The 14,054-nt window shown below is 41.0% G+C and overlaps 1 protein-coding gene across 2 annotated transcripts in view; it reads left to right on the forward strand.

Annotated features, from left to right (window-relative positions):
• Nucleotides 1–14,054, forward strand: part of LOC124711808 (prolactin-releasing peptide receptor-like) — an 843,619-nt gene that overhangs the window by 809,779 nt on the left and 19,786 nt on the right. For both annotated transcript variants that reach the window (XM_047242031.1, XM_047242032.1), the window contains one exon: nucleotides 1,602–1,860. In XM_047242031.1, the coding sequence (XP_047097987.1) occupies nucleotides 1,602–1,860 (259 nt within the window). The remainder of the gene's footprint in view (nucleotides 1–1,601; nucleotides 1,861–14,054) is intronic.

Here is a 14,054-nt window from a genome sequence, read left to right on the forward strand (position 1 = left end):
AGAAGGAAACTAAAGGAAACTTCACGATTTGAGAGGGTATGCGATAATATCTCAGTGATTAGAAAATCGAGCCTAATTTACAAACAACTTGGCCGTAGAAGTCCATTTATCGGTACGACGTTGCACCCCGTTTGGTCGGGATACATATACTAACATGGTTAGGAAGCGTGTCATAAGGCCGTTTTATCCTATTCTGAACCCACAAACTGTTGTAACTGGTGTTTCATATCTGGATACGTGCACTGGGACGGAGTTTGACCGAGATAGACCCACAGACGTTCTATCGAGTGGAATTGGGAACCTCGCTGCCCATGGGCGTCACTCAACATAACGCATTTAGTTCGTAAAGCCGCGTCCCGTCTGGGAAAGCATTGTCCTGCTGAAAAATGTATTACCACATGAGAGGTAATACATGCGGACCCAGGATGTCCGTGACGTACTGTTGCGCCACCAGATCTCTCTTCATTCCACCAACTGTGACCTGAAGTAATGCCCGAAAGCTACATACTCATTTTAATGCAAGGAGTAACACCGCTGCGCCTCTCCAAAACATTGAAAGAACAGTACCTCTCCCCGCCACACCCATCGAAGACGGCGATGCGGCGTAGCGCAAACCACAGCTCCTTACTGAACACAATGCGACGATACTCGTAGTAGTCCATGCTTCGAGAACACGGCTACATTGTGACCATATCCATTCGTGTTGTGGTGTTAACGGCAGTCTTCCCTTGTGATGGTAATTCCCCACTCCGGCTGCTGATACTTTCTGACCAATGGTGGAGCATGACGCAATTTTTTTCCGGGAGTCCATGACTTGTTCTCCGACGGCAGCTTCGGATGTGAAAGGGTTACAATATTCCCGGTCCACTGCCACTTCCGAATGACCAACAGATTCACATCCATCTCATTATTCAACCAGTTGATTAAATCTGGATCCCCAACTTTAGCAGATGCTGATATCCTGTCCCACACGAGTATGTGGCATCCTCGTATCCTCTCCAGTGATCACTCAACACCTGGCACTATTCACGCCCATTCTACATGCTAGGAGAGCTGGGAATAACACTTAACACGAGCAATACTAAGGCGCTGTGGTGACACTTGTACCTGTTACAGAGAATTGCAGTTCTTATCATTTACATGACTTTCGGTGGTGTGTGCGTGTACAAAGCTACAATGACATCAGACCCTGTCTTCTGACTGCTTCACTGTTTCTGTCAGGCAGCGTGTAGTCATCCTGTCTGCTATATTTCACACAAGGACAGGCAACTCTGAGTCTTTTCTCTTTCCCTCAGCAGACGTGGAAGTGTAGCACATGTAATTTGAAACCGTCGTAGAGTTTCCGGACATGAGTTCCTATTCAGAATTATTTGTACTCACTGCCCTCTACGGGAGTTTTCGAACATCATGTACATCATGAAGAACAAATGTGGTCCCTGAATTGAACCCTGTGGAACACCGTTACTAGTTCGTTCCTATTCAGAAGGTTTATTCTAGACTGATACGAATTTCTCGCCATTGATCCTTAATAATGTAGTTAAAAATCGTTCAAGTGACGTATGTACCGTGTAACTATCTTAACAGCTGACTGACTTCTGCAGGAGAAGTTCAAGCGCGAGTTCCGGCAGCGCTTTCCGTGGAAGAAGAGTGCGTGCTCAGCTTCGCCCGTCACAGAGACGGAAGACCTGGACGGCTGCGGGGGCGGCAGCGGTGGCGGTGGCGGCGGCGGTGGGGGCGCGCTGTGCTCCACACGCAGCTCCCTGCGTGTCCCGAACTGCACCCCGGGCGGCTACGACTGGAGGCGTGCGTACAGCGCCGCCCCCGTGCGGCAGCAGCCCTCGGCCAGTCAGCACGACGCAGGTGCGAACTCACTCTGCCCAGGCAGTACAACGCGTCTATTTATCATTCATAAACATCAGCTAACTGACACAATTTATCTGAAGCACAGGTACTTCGCGTCTTGGTTGCCACAGAATGCAGAAGTAGCCAACAGTATTAAAGAAACACAAAATGCATATATCGCCTATTTACAAACACGAACAAATGAAATCTGGGAAATATACAGGGTGTTTCACAGCTCATGTCACACACCTCTAGATTTTGTAGAGGGGACCCAGTACATAATGTTTTACATAGGAACTCTTGTCTGGAAACTTCATCCCAACATCAGTACGGAGGGTCATAGAGACGCTGGCGCCTGTAAATGTATATATAGGGTGAGTCAGAAGCAAAGGCACATGCTTTGAGGAGTGATACTAGTGGTGATTCTAAACAAAAAAATCTCCTAATGAACATATGACCTTTTCTTAACCGTTTCCGGGTAAACCAATGAAATCTACTAGGAACGGGAAACATGTAGCGTCGTCCTTACTAACTATGTCCCTACACAGTTCACTTGCGCATGTGGCAGTTGTTTACCTCAAGTTTCAGTCCGACAGTGCTTGTCGTAGTGTACGGTACTACAGTGCTACCACGTGAACAACGAATACAGTTTTGTGCAGTGAAACTGCCACGGATCTTCACACATGCAGAGTATGCTGACTTTGTGTTTGTCTATGGTTTGTCCAATGGCAATTCCAGAGCTGCTGTGCGAGAATACAAACAACGATTTCCGAATCGCACAATGCCAGATAGCAGGGTTTGTAGCACGGTGTTTCACTGCTTGCGTGAGCGTGGTACGCTTCCCAGCGTTAATGTTGCCTCTGAACGTCCCGTACAGCAAACTCTTAATGAAGTTGAGAACATTCTTCAAGTAGTGGAACGCAACCCTACTAGTAGTTCTAGAAGAATTACTACCCAACTCGGAATTCTTCAAACACGCGAGATACGCACAATACACGAGCACGGTCTGTATGCCTTTCATCGGCAGAGTGTACAATAACTGCATGAAGGAGATGCTGCCAAACGGCTAGAATTCTATCAGTGGATCATTGCCAATGATAGATTAATTCCACGTATTCTGTTCACTGATGAGTCAACATTTACCCGCAACGGAATTAACAACACGCGCAACTCTCATGTATGGGGAAATGAAAATGTGCATGCTACTGTGGAATCGAATTTTCAACGACGTTTCTCAGTCAACGTATGGTGCGCCATTATTGATGATCAACTCATTGGACCAGTTGTTTTAGATAACCGTCTTATTGGAACACGGTATCTTGAGTTTCTGTTTGAACATCTTCTGTGAGGAAACGTTCACAATTAAACAAACCATAACAGTATCTTAATTTACCGTCACGTGCACCTTTCCCGTTCCTAGCTGTTTTCATTGGTTTGCCCGGATACGGTTAAGAAAAGAGCATATGTTCACTAGAAGTTTTTTGTTCAGAATCACCAGTAGTATCACCCGTCAATGAATGTACCGTTCCTCCTGACTCACACTGTATACACAGGGTGTCTCTCATGATGATGTTAAAACTTTCAAGAATGACAGAGGAGGATAGATGTATCAATTTGAGATACGGGTCACTGGCTCGGAAAGGAAGGAGTCGAAAGTTACAAGCGAAACCCTTTCTGATGTATCTGAGTGTGGAATACATATACCGGTGCTGGTGTTCTCACGAATGTAGGGTTTGCAGCTTCCAGTGGTGGTAGTATTAACCAAGACACAAAAAATGTCAAGTAAACATGGACTCTAAAATGCCTACCTCAGGAGCCACGAGCACTTACCCATCTTCGCTAGGGTGAAATACACCTCCTCTATTGAACAAGTACTCATAACGCTTAAGGTATGCATTTTAGAGTCTACGTTTACTAAATATTTATTCTTGTCTTGGTCTATACTAGCACCTCTGTAAGTTGAATACCCAATAATCTTAGCAACAACAGTACCGGTACATGTATTCCGCTGTCTGACGTATCAGCACGGTTTTCGCTTATAACTTTCTACTCGTTCGTTTCTGATACAGACACCCTTATCTCAAATTGCTACATTTATCCTTCTCCGTCATCCTTGAAAGTTTTTGGCGTCACAATGAAGTCACCTTGTGTATATGAACATTTACAGGCGCCGGCATCTATAGATCTGACCATCCATAGCGTCGTTGGATACGTTTCCGGAGATGGGTTGCTACGTCAAATTTGGTCTGCGCAGTCCCCAGTACAACCTCTACCAGGCTTCAGAAAGCCACTAATGATAATATATGTATAGTAAGACAAATTATTGAGAAACTTCGAAAGTTTGGTTTATAAACACTTTTAGCATATATTGATTACGAGATGGTCTTTAAGGTAAAAAGGCCACTTTTGTGGAAAATATTGGAAATAAAAGACTTTCCTTAACACCTTGTTAATGCCATAAAGAGTCTACATGTAATTAGAAAAATAGTTATAAGTTCAGGATGGAAAATGTCCGAGGAAATTTTAATAAATCAAGGTGTTCGACAAGGGGACAGTTATTGCGCATTTTATTTAATTTGTACACTGGCGACACAGTTATGAGGTGGAAAGATAAAATACAGTTCGGTATTAGAATAGGTCCAGCGGAACCTTAAATTATTTCTTATCCGCTGGTGACCATATCATTGTAAAGGAAACAGAAGATAATTTGTGAAGAGCAGTATACAGAATGATTCAAAACGCAATGTATTACAACTTAACTATATCTTCAAATATGACAAAGACAGCGGATTTCCAATGAAGGAATCCAGTCAGGCCGAAAATAATAATAAATTAGAAAACTCTAAAACAAATATCCCACTTTAGTTATCTAGGATGTGATACATTGTTTAACGTCACAAAGGCATTGAGAAGAAGATTAATAAATAACAAGCTATCTGCAGAAAAATTGGAAGAACTTTTGCAAGAAAAACAAGAAAGGAAACACAATGAAATTCTATAACAGTGTGGCTGTCCCTATCTTTATATATAGTTCTGAATCATGGACAGTAATAAAAAAAAAAGAAAAATCACGAATACAGGAAGCAGAGATGAAGTTCATGAGATATGTAAGGAGCTGTAATATAATGGATGAAATAAGTAATGAAATAAGAAGATCAGATTTAAAAATCTTTACAAGCAATGACAAGACAGGAGAGAATAGAACGGCATGAAATGATCATGTTGATAGTGTTGTGACGTAACAAGACTGTTAGGCCACACTGAAGTAGCCGAAAGAAAGGCACGCGTACACACACGCCGACTGGCGTCAAGTCTGGAACAAGATACGTTATGACTGCTATCAAGAAAATACGTAGCTTTGGAATATACTTAACTTTATTTATTCCTTGTGATACATCTCTCTTGGCTATACAAATGAGACTCGTAAGATACATGCACTGTTACAATTGGCGCCTTGCTAGGTCGTAGCCATGGACTTAGCAGAAGGCTATTCTAACTGACTCTCGGCAAATGAGAGGAAGGCTTTGTCCGTATTGTCGCTAGCAATGTCGTCCGTACAACTGGGGCGAGTGCTCTATCGTATATCGAGACCTGCCTTGTGGTGGCGCTAGGTCTGCGATCACACAGTGGCGACACGCGGGTCCGACATGTACTAAATGGACCGCGGCCGATTTAAGCTACCACCTAGCAAGTGTGGTGTCTGGCGGTGACACCACAGATAGAACGGTGGAAAATAGATTGCCAAAGAAGATAATACATTATTGGCCGACTGGAAAAAGAGAACTAGGTTGACCTCGTTAGACATGGAAGGTGGAACTGGCGACTCCATCTCCTGATCCTTGGAAGGAGATGATGATGATGATGATGATGTGATTGCTGTGTCGCCATCAATTCCGATCGATCCCAGTAGCTAAGCAGGCGTAGTTTCAGTGACACATAAATATAAATTAAATGAGAGCAAAGAGCGGAAATCTAAATAAAGAGTGACAGGACATAGGCAGCGCATAACACATAATACATTATGTAACACGCTAATATACAAGGTGGCTATTGTGAGACTTTCGGTAGTTGAGCCAGTGTAGATGCAAAACTGTTTATCGTGCTGGTACCCGACGTCATGGGAATGATATTCAGACTGTGCGCTGCAGGATTTGTGTTGTTAGCATTAGGACTTACCGTTAGATGCCGTTATTGGTACTTTGCCATAGGTTTGAAACACAGCATCAGTGTGCATTACAGTTGGAGAGAGTCAAGGTGAGTCTCGAGAAGATATGCAGGATTTTATTCGTAAAGCTGTTTTATAATAACAGGAGCAATAGTGCTGCGGCACGTTGCGAGTATCGACACATTAGGAATACGGAGAGATCTTTCCGCACCAGGATTGAAGAAAAATTCGAAATAACTTGGCGATTTGGTAATTGCTCCTGGGACGGGCCAACAGCTAATTGTGCCACAAATTGTTGAAGCAGTTACCGCTGCCATGGCTGATAGTGCTGGACGCAGTGTGACATAGCTGAGTATGCTGGACGCAATGTGTTACCTTCGAGCTGTGTCACAACCGCTGAACATTTCATGGTCCACGGTTTTCTCGGGCAGCAGTAGAGCAACCTCAAGTGCGGTTCCAGGCTGTCGTGGATGCGGATGGTCGTCACACTTGAGTAACGTTCGCAACCTGGAACGTAAACGTGATACACAATCAACAAGTGTTACCCTTTCATGTCGAAATCAAAACAGAATGAAACAACAAGTTTGCTGTTACCAGTCATTGTTTATTTACCTCCATGAGGCGTTTCGAAGGTTGAAACCTCCGTCATCAGGTGGTTTCACGTTTGTTAGGATGTGTTTCTTGTGTTATGATTTGGGGGGAACCTTGTGACACTGTCTAGTGCAGAAACAAAACACTACTCCCGAACAAGTTTTTTTCTTGTCCTTTTTTTACCAGAAACTAAATGTACATCTAACAGTGAAAATAAAACAAGTGAAACAGGATATCTCCAGTGGTGACCGGTTCCTTTCAGTTGCACGTATTTTGTAAACAAGAATGGCTTCTAAAAACTATTAGGTGAAAAGAACATATAGCAAAAGAGAAACATTATCATCCATAATAAAAATATTGTTATTTCGGAATAACTTTTAAAGGAGTGTGGAGATCTTTGTTTGAGGTAATGATTGCAACATGCGCTGGAACAAACATTTCATGTGGTCTACAAATCCGATTATGTCAAGTTTGTACAGCTTAAATTTTATACTCGTTTATAGAACCCGGTGACAGGTTGCAAACTTTAAGTACAATATTTATGTCTCCAGTAGCTGCAAAATTATACATAAATGACAGATAACTGTTTCGGTTGGGATTCAGTGATAGGTATGTAAGGCTGGGGGCAGAAGGAGAGAAAGCGAAAGGGAAAGAGAGATAGATATATAAATAGGGAGAGAGAGAAAGAGAGAGAGAGTAGTGGAAGGGGTGACTGGATTACAGCAAACTGTCGAAAGCATGGAGTCTTAAGGTTATATTTGTTATAGGTAATAATTAACAAAAGATTGTACTAATAAGTTGGATGGTGCTTTAAAATATGCAGATAGATGCACAATTTGTGCTGTTACTTGACGAACATTTAGTTTCAAGCTGGGTATACATTTGGGGATTGTCATGGTACCATAATTAAATATTTATGGTAAGTATGAAGATTTGCGTGTGTGTGTGCGTGTGTGTGTGTGTGTGTGTGTGTGTGTGTGTGTGTGGGTGTGGGTGTGTGTCCGTGCACTGCAAATTTAACGATGTAGCCTGTCGCTGAAAACAGAAGCAATGATATTGCAATTGTTGTGATTTTTGTCATTACGTTCGATTCTGGTTGTTTTCTCTGGTGTTTGTATATTTGGAGAGTTTCAAGGATGTCTAGTTTTTTGCCTTTAGGTTGGATGTGTAGGATGCTGATACTTGTGATGTTAATGTGGTGTTTTCTTTCATGTGGGTGGGTAGGCTGTTGCTGATGTATGGTAGTTTTTGTTCTTTAGTTATGACACGTGTGCTTTGAATCTAGTCTCAAATGATCTACCTTTGTGGTCTATCTAGGAACTGTCATCATCCAAACATTGAATTTTCTACAAACCTGTATGATGAAATGAATTTCGTGTGTTGCTGTTGTGAAGTGAGTTCTGCCCAATTTTGTTGTCTGTGGTAGAGGATTAGTTTATGCCTTTGGTTTGAAGACGTTGGCAATCTGATATGAAATACTGCCACGAAAGGGGGTTGTATCGAAGGCGTTATTTTCTTTTTGTCTTTTGTGATGTGATTGCTTTGCCACTGTTGAGTGTTTTAGGGTGCCTACTATGTAGCTGTTGCAACCTTTGTAACAGGTGCTTGTTTTATTATTTCTATTTGTTGTTCACATTTATCTTCAGAGAGAGGTAGTTGGATAGCTCTATTGACCATGCGTGAACAGGAATGCCGTCATTTTGTGGGCTGTGGGAGACACTGTGGATGGTAGTACGTGTTGCGGTAATCGTCCAATATATTTCAAATGGATGTCTATTATTTTTTATTCTAATGATAAGTTCTAAAACGTTTATACTGTTACCTGCTTGGAATTCAACTGTGAATTTTATATTTTCATGGGCGTTGTTGAGTAACTGGTTCAACTCGCTAGCGTCATATTTTGTGCCATTGATTAAAATGATAGTAACATCTACGTAACTGTAGTAGAACATGATGTATTTGAGGAGGTGGTGATTGGAAATTAGGACTTTGTCTTCTAAATTGTTTATAAATATTTCACCTAACAGTCCGGAAAGATTTGAGACAATTGCTAGGCCATCTGTTTGTTTGTAGAGTTTATTGTTGAATTTGAAATAGTTGTATGAAAATGTGAATCCGAGCAGCTCCACTAGTTCAGTAATGTGAGTGAATGAGAATTTTTTGTGCTTTTGTAGGCTGGCATTAATTATCTGCTGTGTGGGATCTATTGGCACAGGAGAATAAATGTTTTCTATTTCAAATGAGGCCAGTGTGGCTCCACCAGGAAATTTTATCTTTTTGACACGTTGTGTAAATGCTGCTGCGTTTCAAGTGTCATGTTGTTATTGAACGTGTATGGTTCTTTGAGAATTTTGAAAAGCTTTGTGTTGAGTTTGAATATTGGGCTGTTCTTACAGTTGACTATAGGCCTGATGGGGGTCACATTCTCGTGATTCTATATTGATTTATTCTGTACTCCTTATCCGCATGTCCTTGCAAATGTTTCCACAACGTCTCATGCTTCTGTGACCACTCCTTTCTTACTGGGCCTCTTAAATATCGACAGTTTACTTGTAACAGCCCTGAACACAAAGTGAACATTTTATTAACCTAAACTCTACAGAATACTGATACACTGCCCTACTCCCTCCTCTCCAGAGCAACAGACTATCTCTAATAATCCGTGTTGCATGAAACATGGCCGTTGTGTATATAAATAGAACGGGAGAAGGTCAACAGCACTTTCTCATGCTTCGTCAGCAAAAATCCATCGACACGGTGCAAACATACTTACCAGAGTGGTTTGCGCCGGCTGTCAAACCGAAAATTTTTTTTCGCGCTACAGAGTTACAGTCCTATGGCCACGTCACACCGACTCTATACATGAACAGATATACAGGTAGCGCCAAACACTACACGGAAATGGACACCTTCTTTCAGCCTGAAAGGGAAATGTGTACTGGATGTTCCCCCTCACACATGCAGAGAGGTACATTCAAACATCTGTAAAATTCAGAAATGCCATGAAAAAGTAAACTAGGAACTTAAAAACTCTACCCTTGAAATGCTTGCACACATTGTGAAATTAAAGTGATGGTACTTGTAACTCTAGGCGCTTCAGTCCGGAACCGCGCGACTGCTACGGTCGCAGGTTCGGATCCTGCCTCGGGCATGGATGTGTGTGATGTCCTTAGGTTGGTTAGGTTTAAGTAGTTCTAAGTTCTAGGGGACTAATGACCTCAGATGTTAAGTCCCATAGTTCTCAGAGAAAAAAGCCACTTATATCTCTCGTCAGCTTCATCACGTGAATTGTTTCACAACAACTTCAGTACCTCATGTACGTTCATAATGTGACTACTTTTGTGTTGATACATAGATCAGCTAGGGAGCCTATAGTAACCTGTCATAGAAAGGAAACGCACACCATTGGGAACAGTCACAGACTGGGAATGTCACAAAAGACAAATAGTTAACAAAAAACAGAAATAGCACAAATCATGGCTACATGGGCACGACACCTTTCAATCCGCTTCGCTCCTGACAGAAGCAGAAATGTTTCGAAGTCAGCGCTGTCTAGTTCTTCTTATCATCCGTAATAGATTAAGGACAATGATTAGGAAACCAAGTAACTTTTTAAACAGTTCTTCCAGCTATTCTCGCAATTCAATTGCCGAATGTCTTTATTGTGACCTAGATTTTTGTTCATTTAGAACACCTTTTGACTTATTCTCCCCTGTAATAAATTTCTTGCTTATTGGCACTAATATCGTCCAAACTTTGATAAACTTTGCAAAGTCAATAGAGGAGCTCATTACTAAAATAATTTAAACTTAAAACTCTGATATTTAACTTTTTTATGTTGCAGAAATGCGCTACACATTCCTACAAGAAGATGCAACCCACCAAACTGCATTATTTTCCATATTAAAGTGAAAGTTAAAATAAGTAGGTTTTAATCAAAATATCAAAACAGCTTTAAAATTTGTTTTAATTTTGTAAGAGTCTTATGTACCGACAGTTTTTACTTCAAATATGTCATAAGATTGCCTGGTCAGCCTAAAGCAACAAAGAAGTCACGTGACTAATCACAAATGCTCATATGTCCGTCCTTGTCATATGTATTAACTGTCTGATCTTTCAGTGTTGGACTTTGTTTTAGTTATATTACGAAGTGACACACCAGACAGAACGACAAAATTACGAAACTCACTGCCCCCAGCGGAAAAGCTGAATGCGATAAATACTATTGCTCTAAGCAGTATTTGGGGACCGCTTTCTCTTTCAAATGTACGTCAGCAGCGTCTTGCTGCTGATCTCTGAATCTGCGATAAATCTGGAACAGTTCCATGAATGACAAAGGTGAGTTTATAGTGAAAAATTAAAGTTCAGCAAAGTCATGCGTTCCTTCAAACCAAAGGGGTGCATACACAAGATGACACAAATAAGGTATCCAAAACGCAAAACTTAATTACTAACCAAATATTTTTAAATTATAGAGCGCAGCAATCAGTCGTCCTTTTTTGTAGGTTTTATTTGGCAAATCCAGATTTCGTCTAGTGCCCAGCCGTTATCCATGCACTATATTCTAATCTCGATACATGTCAGTTCCCTGTTGTTTGGGCGTCCGAACAACAGGGAACTGACATGTATCGAGACTAGAATATAGTGCAATTAGTCCAATGATAATGGCTAGGCACTAGCCAAAATCTGGATTTGCCAAATAGAGCCTACAAAAAAAGGACGACTGATTGCTGCACTCTAAAGTTTATAAATAATATCAGTCGTTGAGTGCACCAGCTTTCCTAATTGAAGGTAACCTGATAACAAAATATTATACAAACGATAAAGTAATCTGACCCTTTGAATTTCGCTAACCCTGCAATAAAAGGGGAAAAACATTACATGAAAAATAATAACGAAGATTGAAAGGAAAGCAAGAAAACGCACAATAATCGATCTTAGCCCAGAATGCCGAAGCCTAAAATATACCCAACCTAAAGCTGACACCCTAACATTAAACAAGCAATTAAGAAGAAACCAAAATCAGCAACAGAATTCAGCAACGAAAATTACCCTCTGCTGGGCACAATGATTGAGATTCATGATTTCTATGGAAATAAATATGAAATCAGTCTCTATTCTGGATTTTTGATACAACGTATTGTACCTTTAACATGCTTCCGAGTGACTACAGGCCTGTCATCTGATGGAAATGTTAGAGTAACATTATACCGTAGGTCAAGTGTAGTTACATACTGTGCAGATGGTGCTGGCGTAAACGATGGAAATTTAGTAGTCATTAACGAAAGTTTTATGAAATGGAAAAGTTGTTATGTTTTGATTGTATACAGCGCACTAAATCGTGAATCTATAACAAATTCGTTCGTAGAATGTATGTTACGAGGTATTACATAGAAATATATACAGTATGAAGATGCACTTGGTTTTACACTAATTCACAGAAGGTAAACACTGTATGTAATTAGAAGGAATACGAATATGAAAATTACACACTTTACACGACGACCTCTGGCCTGAGATGCATTCTTCTACAGTATAAACATTAGAAACACCTATAATATATTTAAGCGGATCTTACTAACTTCAGGAGTGTTCTATTATTGACAATGTTCATGTAATCTAAAGCGATTTAAAAGTCATGCAGAAGATAAACAAATAGAGTGAGATATTTACTATGTAATTAAAAAGTGAATGATTTGCAGAATGCTGTAATTTTTACGTGACTAGGAGAATGTAACTGACACAGGAGGACGCAAATGTCTTATTATAGTCACTTTTGGTGTTTTGTTGCCTGGATGTCTTGAAAATTCTGGAAGAAATAGTTCTGCATAGATTCAAATTGATCGTTAAGGTTTTATTAGATGATCATAGCTTTTGAATGTAAATTTCTAATTGTACAGGGAGATCCATCAGCAACCCTTTCTCAGCAATCTGTAGCACCAACAGAGATCTCATGATGAGCTGCAGGTGATGCAAAGCGGCATTTACCTCTAAGTCTTTGAGTCGAAGGACAGTCATACGTTCTTTTTAGTGGGTTGCAAAATTGTTTCCTTGTTTGTCCTATATAGAGGCAAGAACTGGAGCATGTGAATAGGCCAGTATTTTGCTGTAACTGATCAGTAGACTTACTACTTTGAACAATTTTGTTTTCTAGTTTATTGTCTGTGTGGAAGAAGAATTTTATCTTACGTGGTAGAAAAGATTTGCAAGCTTGTATAACCAGAAATAGGAGTGTGGCAAATTTTCGCGTTTCTTCCTTAACTTATATTGGTGTTGATGGTTGCTTAAGCTTACTTTCGACGAGTGTGCCTATGAAGGAAGTATTATATCCATTATTTTGTTTTTAGATTTGAGTTTTCTTTGCATGTATCTGCTTTGCTGATGAGGATGCAGAACACTCAATTTAACCAAGACCTGAAGAAACTAGTTTTAATTTGGTTCAAGAGGTGGCTTGAGGTTTTGTTAATGGCAACAGCAGTGGTAGTGGGTTTTCTATATATGTTGAAAGTATGTTATTGTGACTGTAAATAGTCATATTAATTAAACTAATTCAATCTCTCGCCTGATGTTCACCCGAGAATCGGATATTTCGGTGCATTATATTCATTTTATCTTCTGTGTTATTTGGTTCTTTTTTTGATGCATCAATTGTGTCATCTACACATTTATAAAAGTAATGAAAACACAATAACTGTGAAATGAAAAAAAAACAGTAAAATTAAATTTTCCAATTTTAATACACAGGTCTTTCAACGACCTCTCCGTTGTTGAAAATTGTGATATTTTAGTATCTTAACTTGGCCAACCCAGACATTCTTGTTAGCACAAGACTATAGTGATTACAACTGGCACAATTTCCTGTGACTATCATTTCCAAAAACATGTTGCAGCTAGCAACACTGGACTGCTGGCGACGCTGCATACACTGGCTCCACGAAGCGAAAGCACCATCCACAGCAAAAATGCCCCATGCTGACAGCAAGCTGTCCTCAACCACGACTGCAAATCCACCAGGCTGCCTAGCTGCTTTGCTCCACGACTTACTGCTCTGCCACATCCAGCCAGCTGCTCTCTGTCCATAAGTTGCTATCTGTGTTGCCTTCTAGATGCCCATCTTGCTTCTCCTCCTTATAGGATCGCCCTTTGATGCTAACAGTGTACTCCTGTCATCCATCTTCGTTGGGACGCTGTCACTGGCTAACTGACTGTGCGATCCACACCAGTACACAAACAAGCTCCACTGGCGCGCCATGCACGGCCCTGTGCCAAACACTTTCTCCATCACTGAAAATGCCAACCCCTCCCTTGACAGTCGCACATGGTTGATGTGGGTGGTTCACTCTCATAGCCGACCGGGGTAGCCGAGCAGTTCTAGGCGCTTCAGTCTGGAACCGCGCTGCTACTACTGACGCAGGTTCGAATCCTGCCTCGGGCATGGATGTGTGTGATGTCCTTA

The sequence above is a fragment of the Schistocerca piceifrons genome, chromosome 8 (genome assembly GCF_021461385.2).
Source record: "Schistocerca piceifrons isolate TAMUIC-IGC-003096 chromosome 8, iqSchPice1.1, whole genome shotgun sequence".
Taxonomy (NCBI): domain Eukaryota; kingdom Metazoa; phylum Arthropoda; class Insecta; order Orthoptera; family Acrididae; genus Schistocerca; species Schistocerca piceifrons.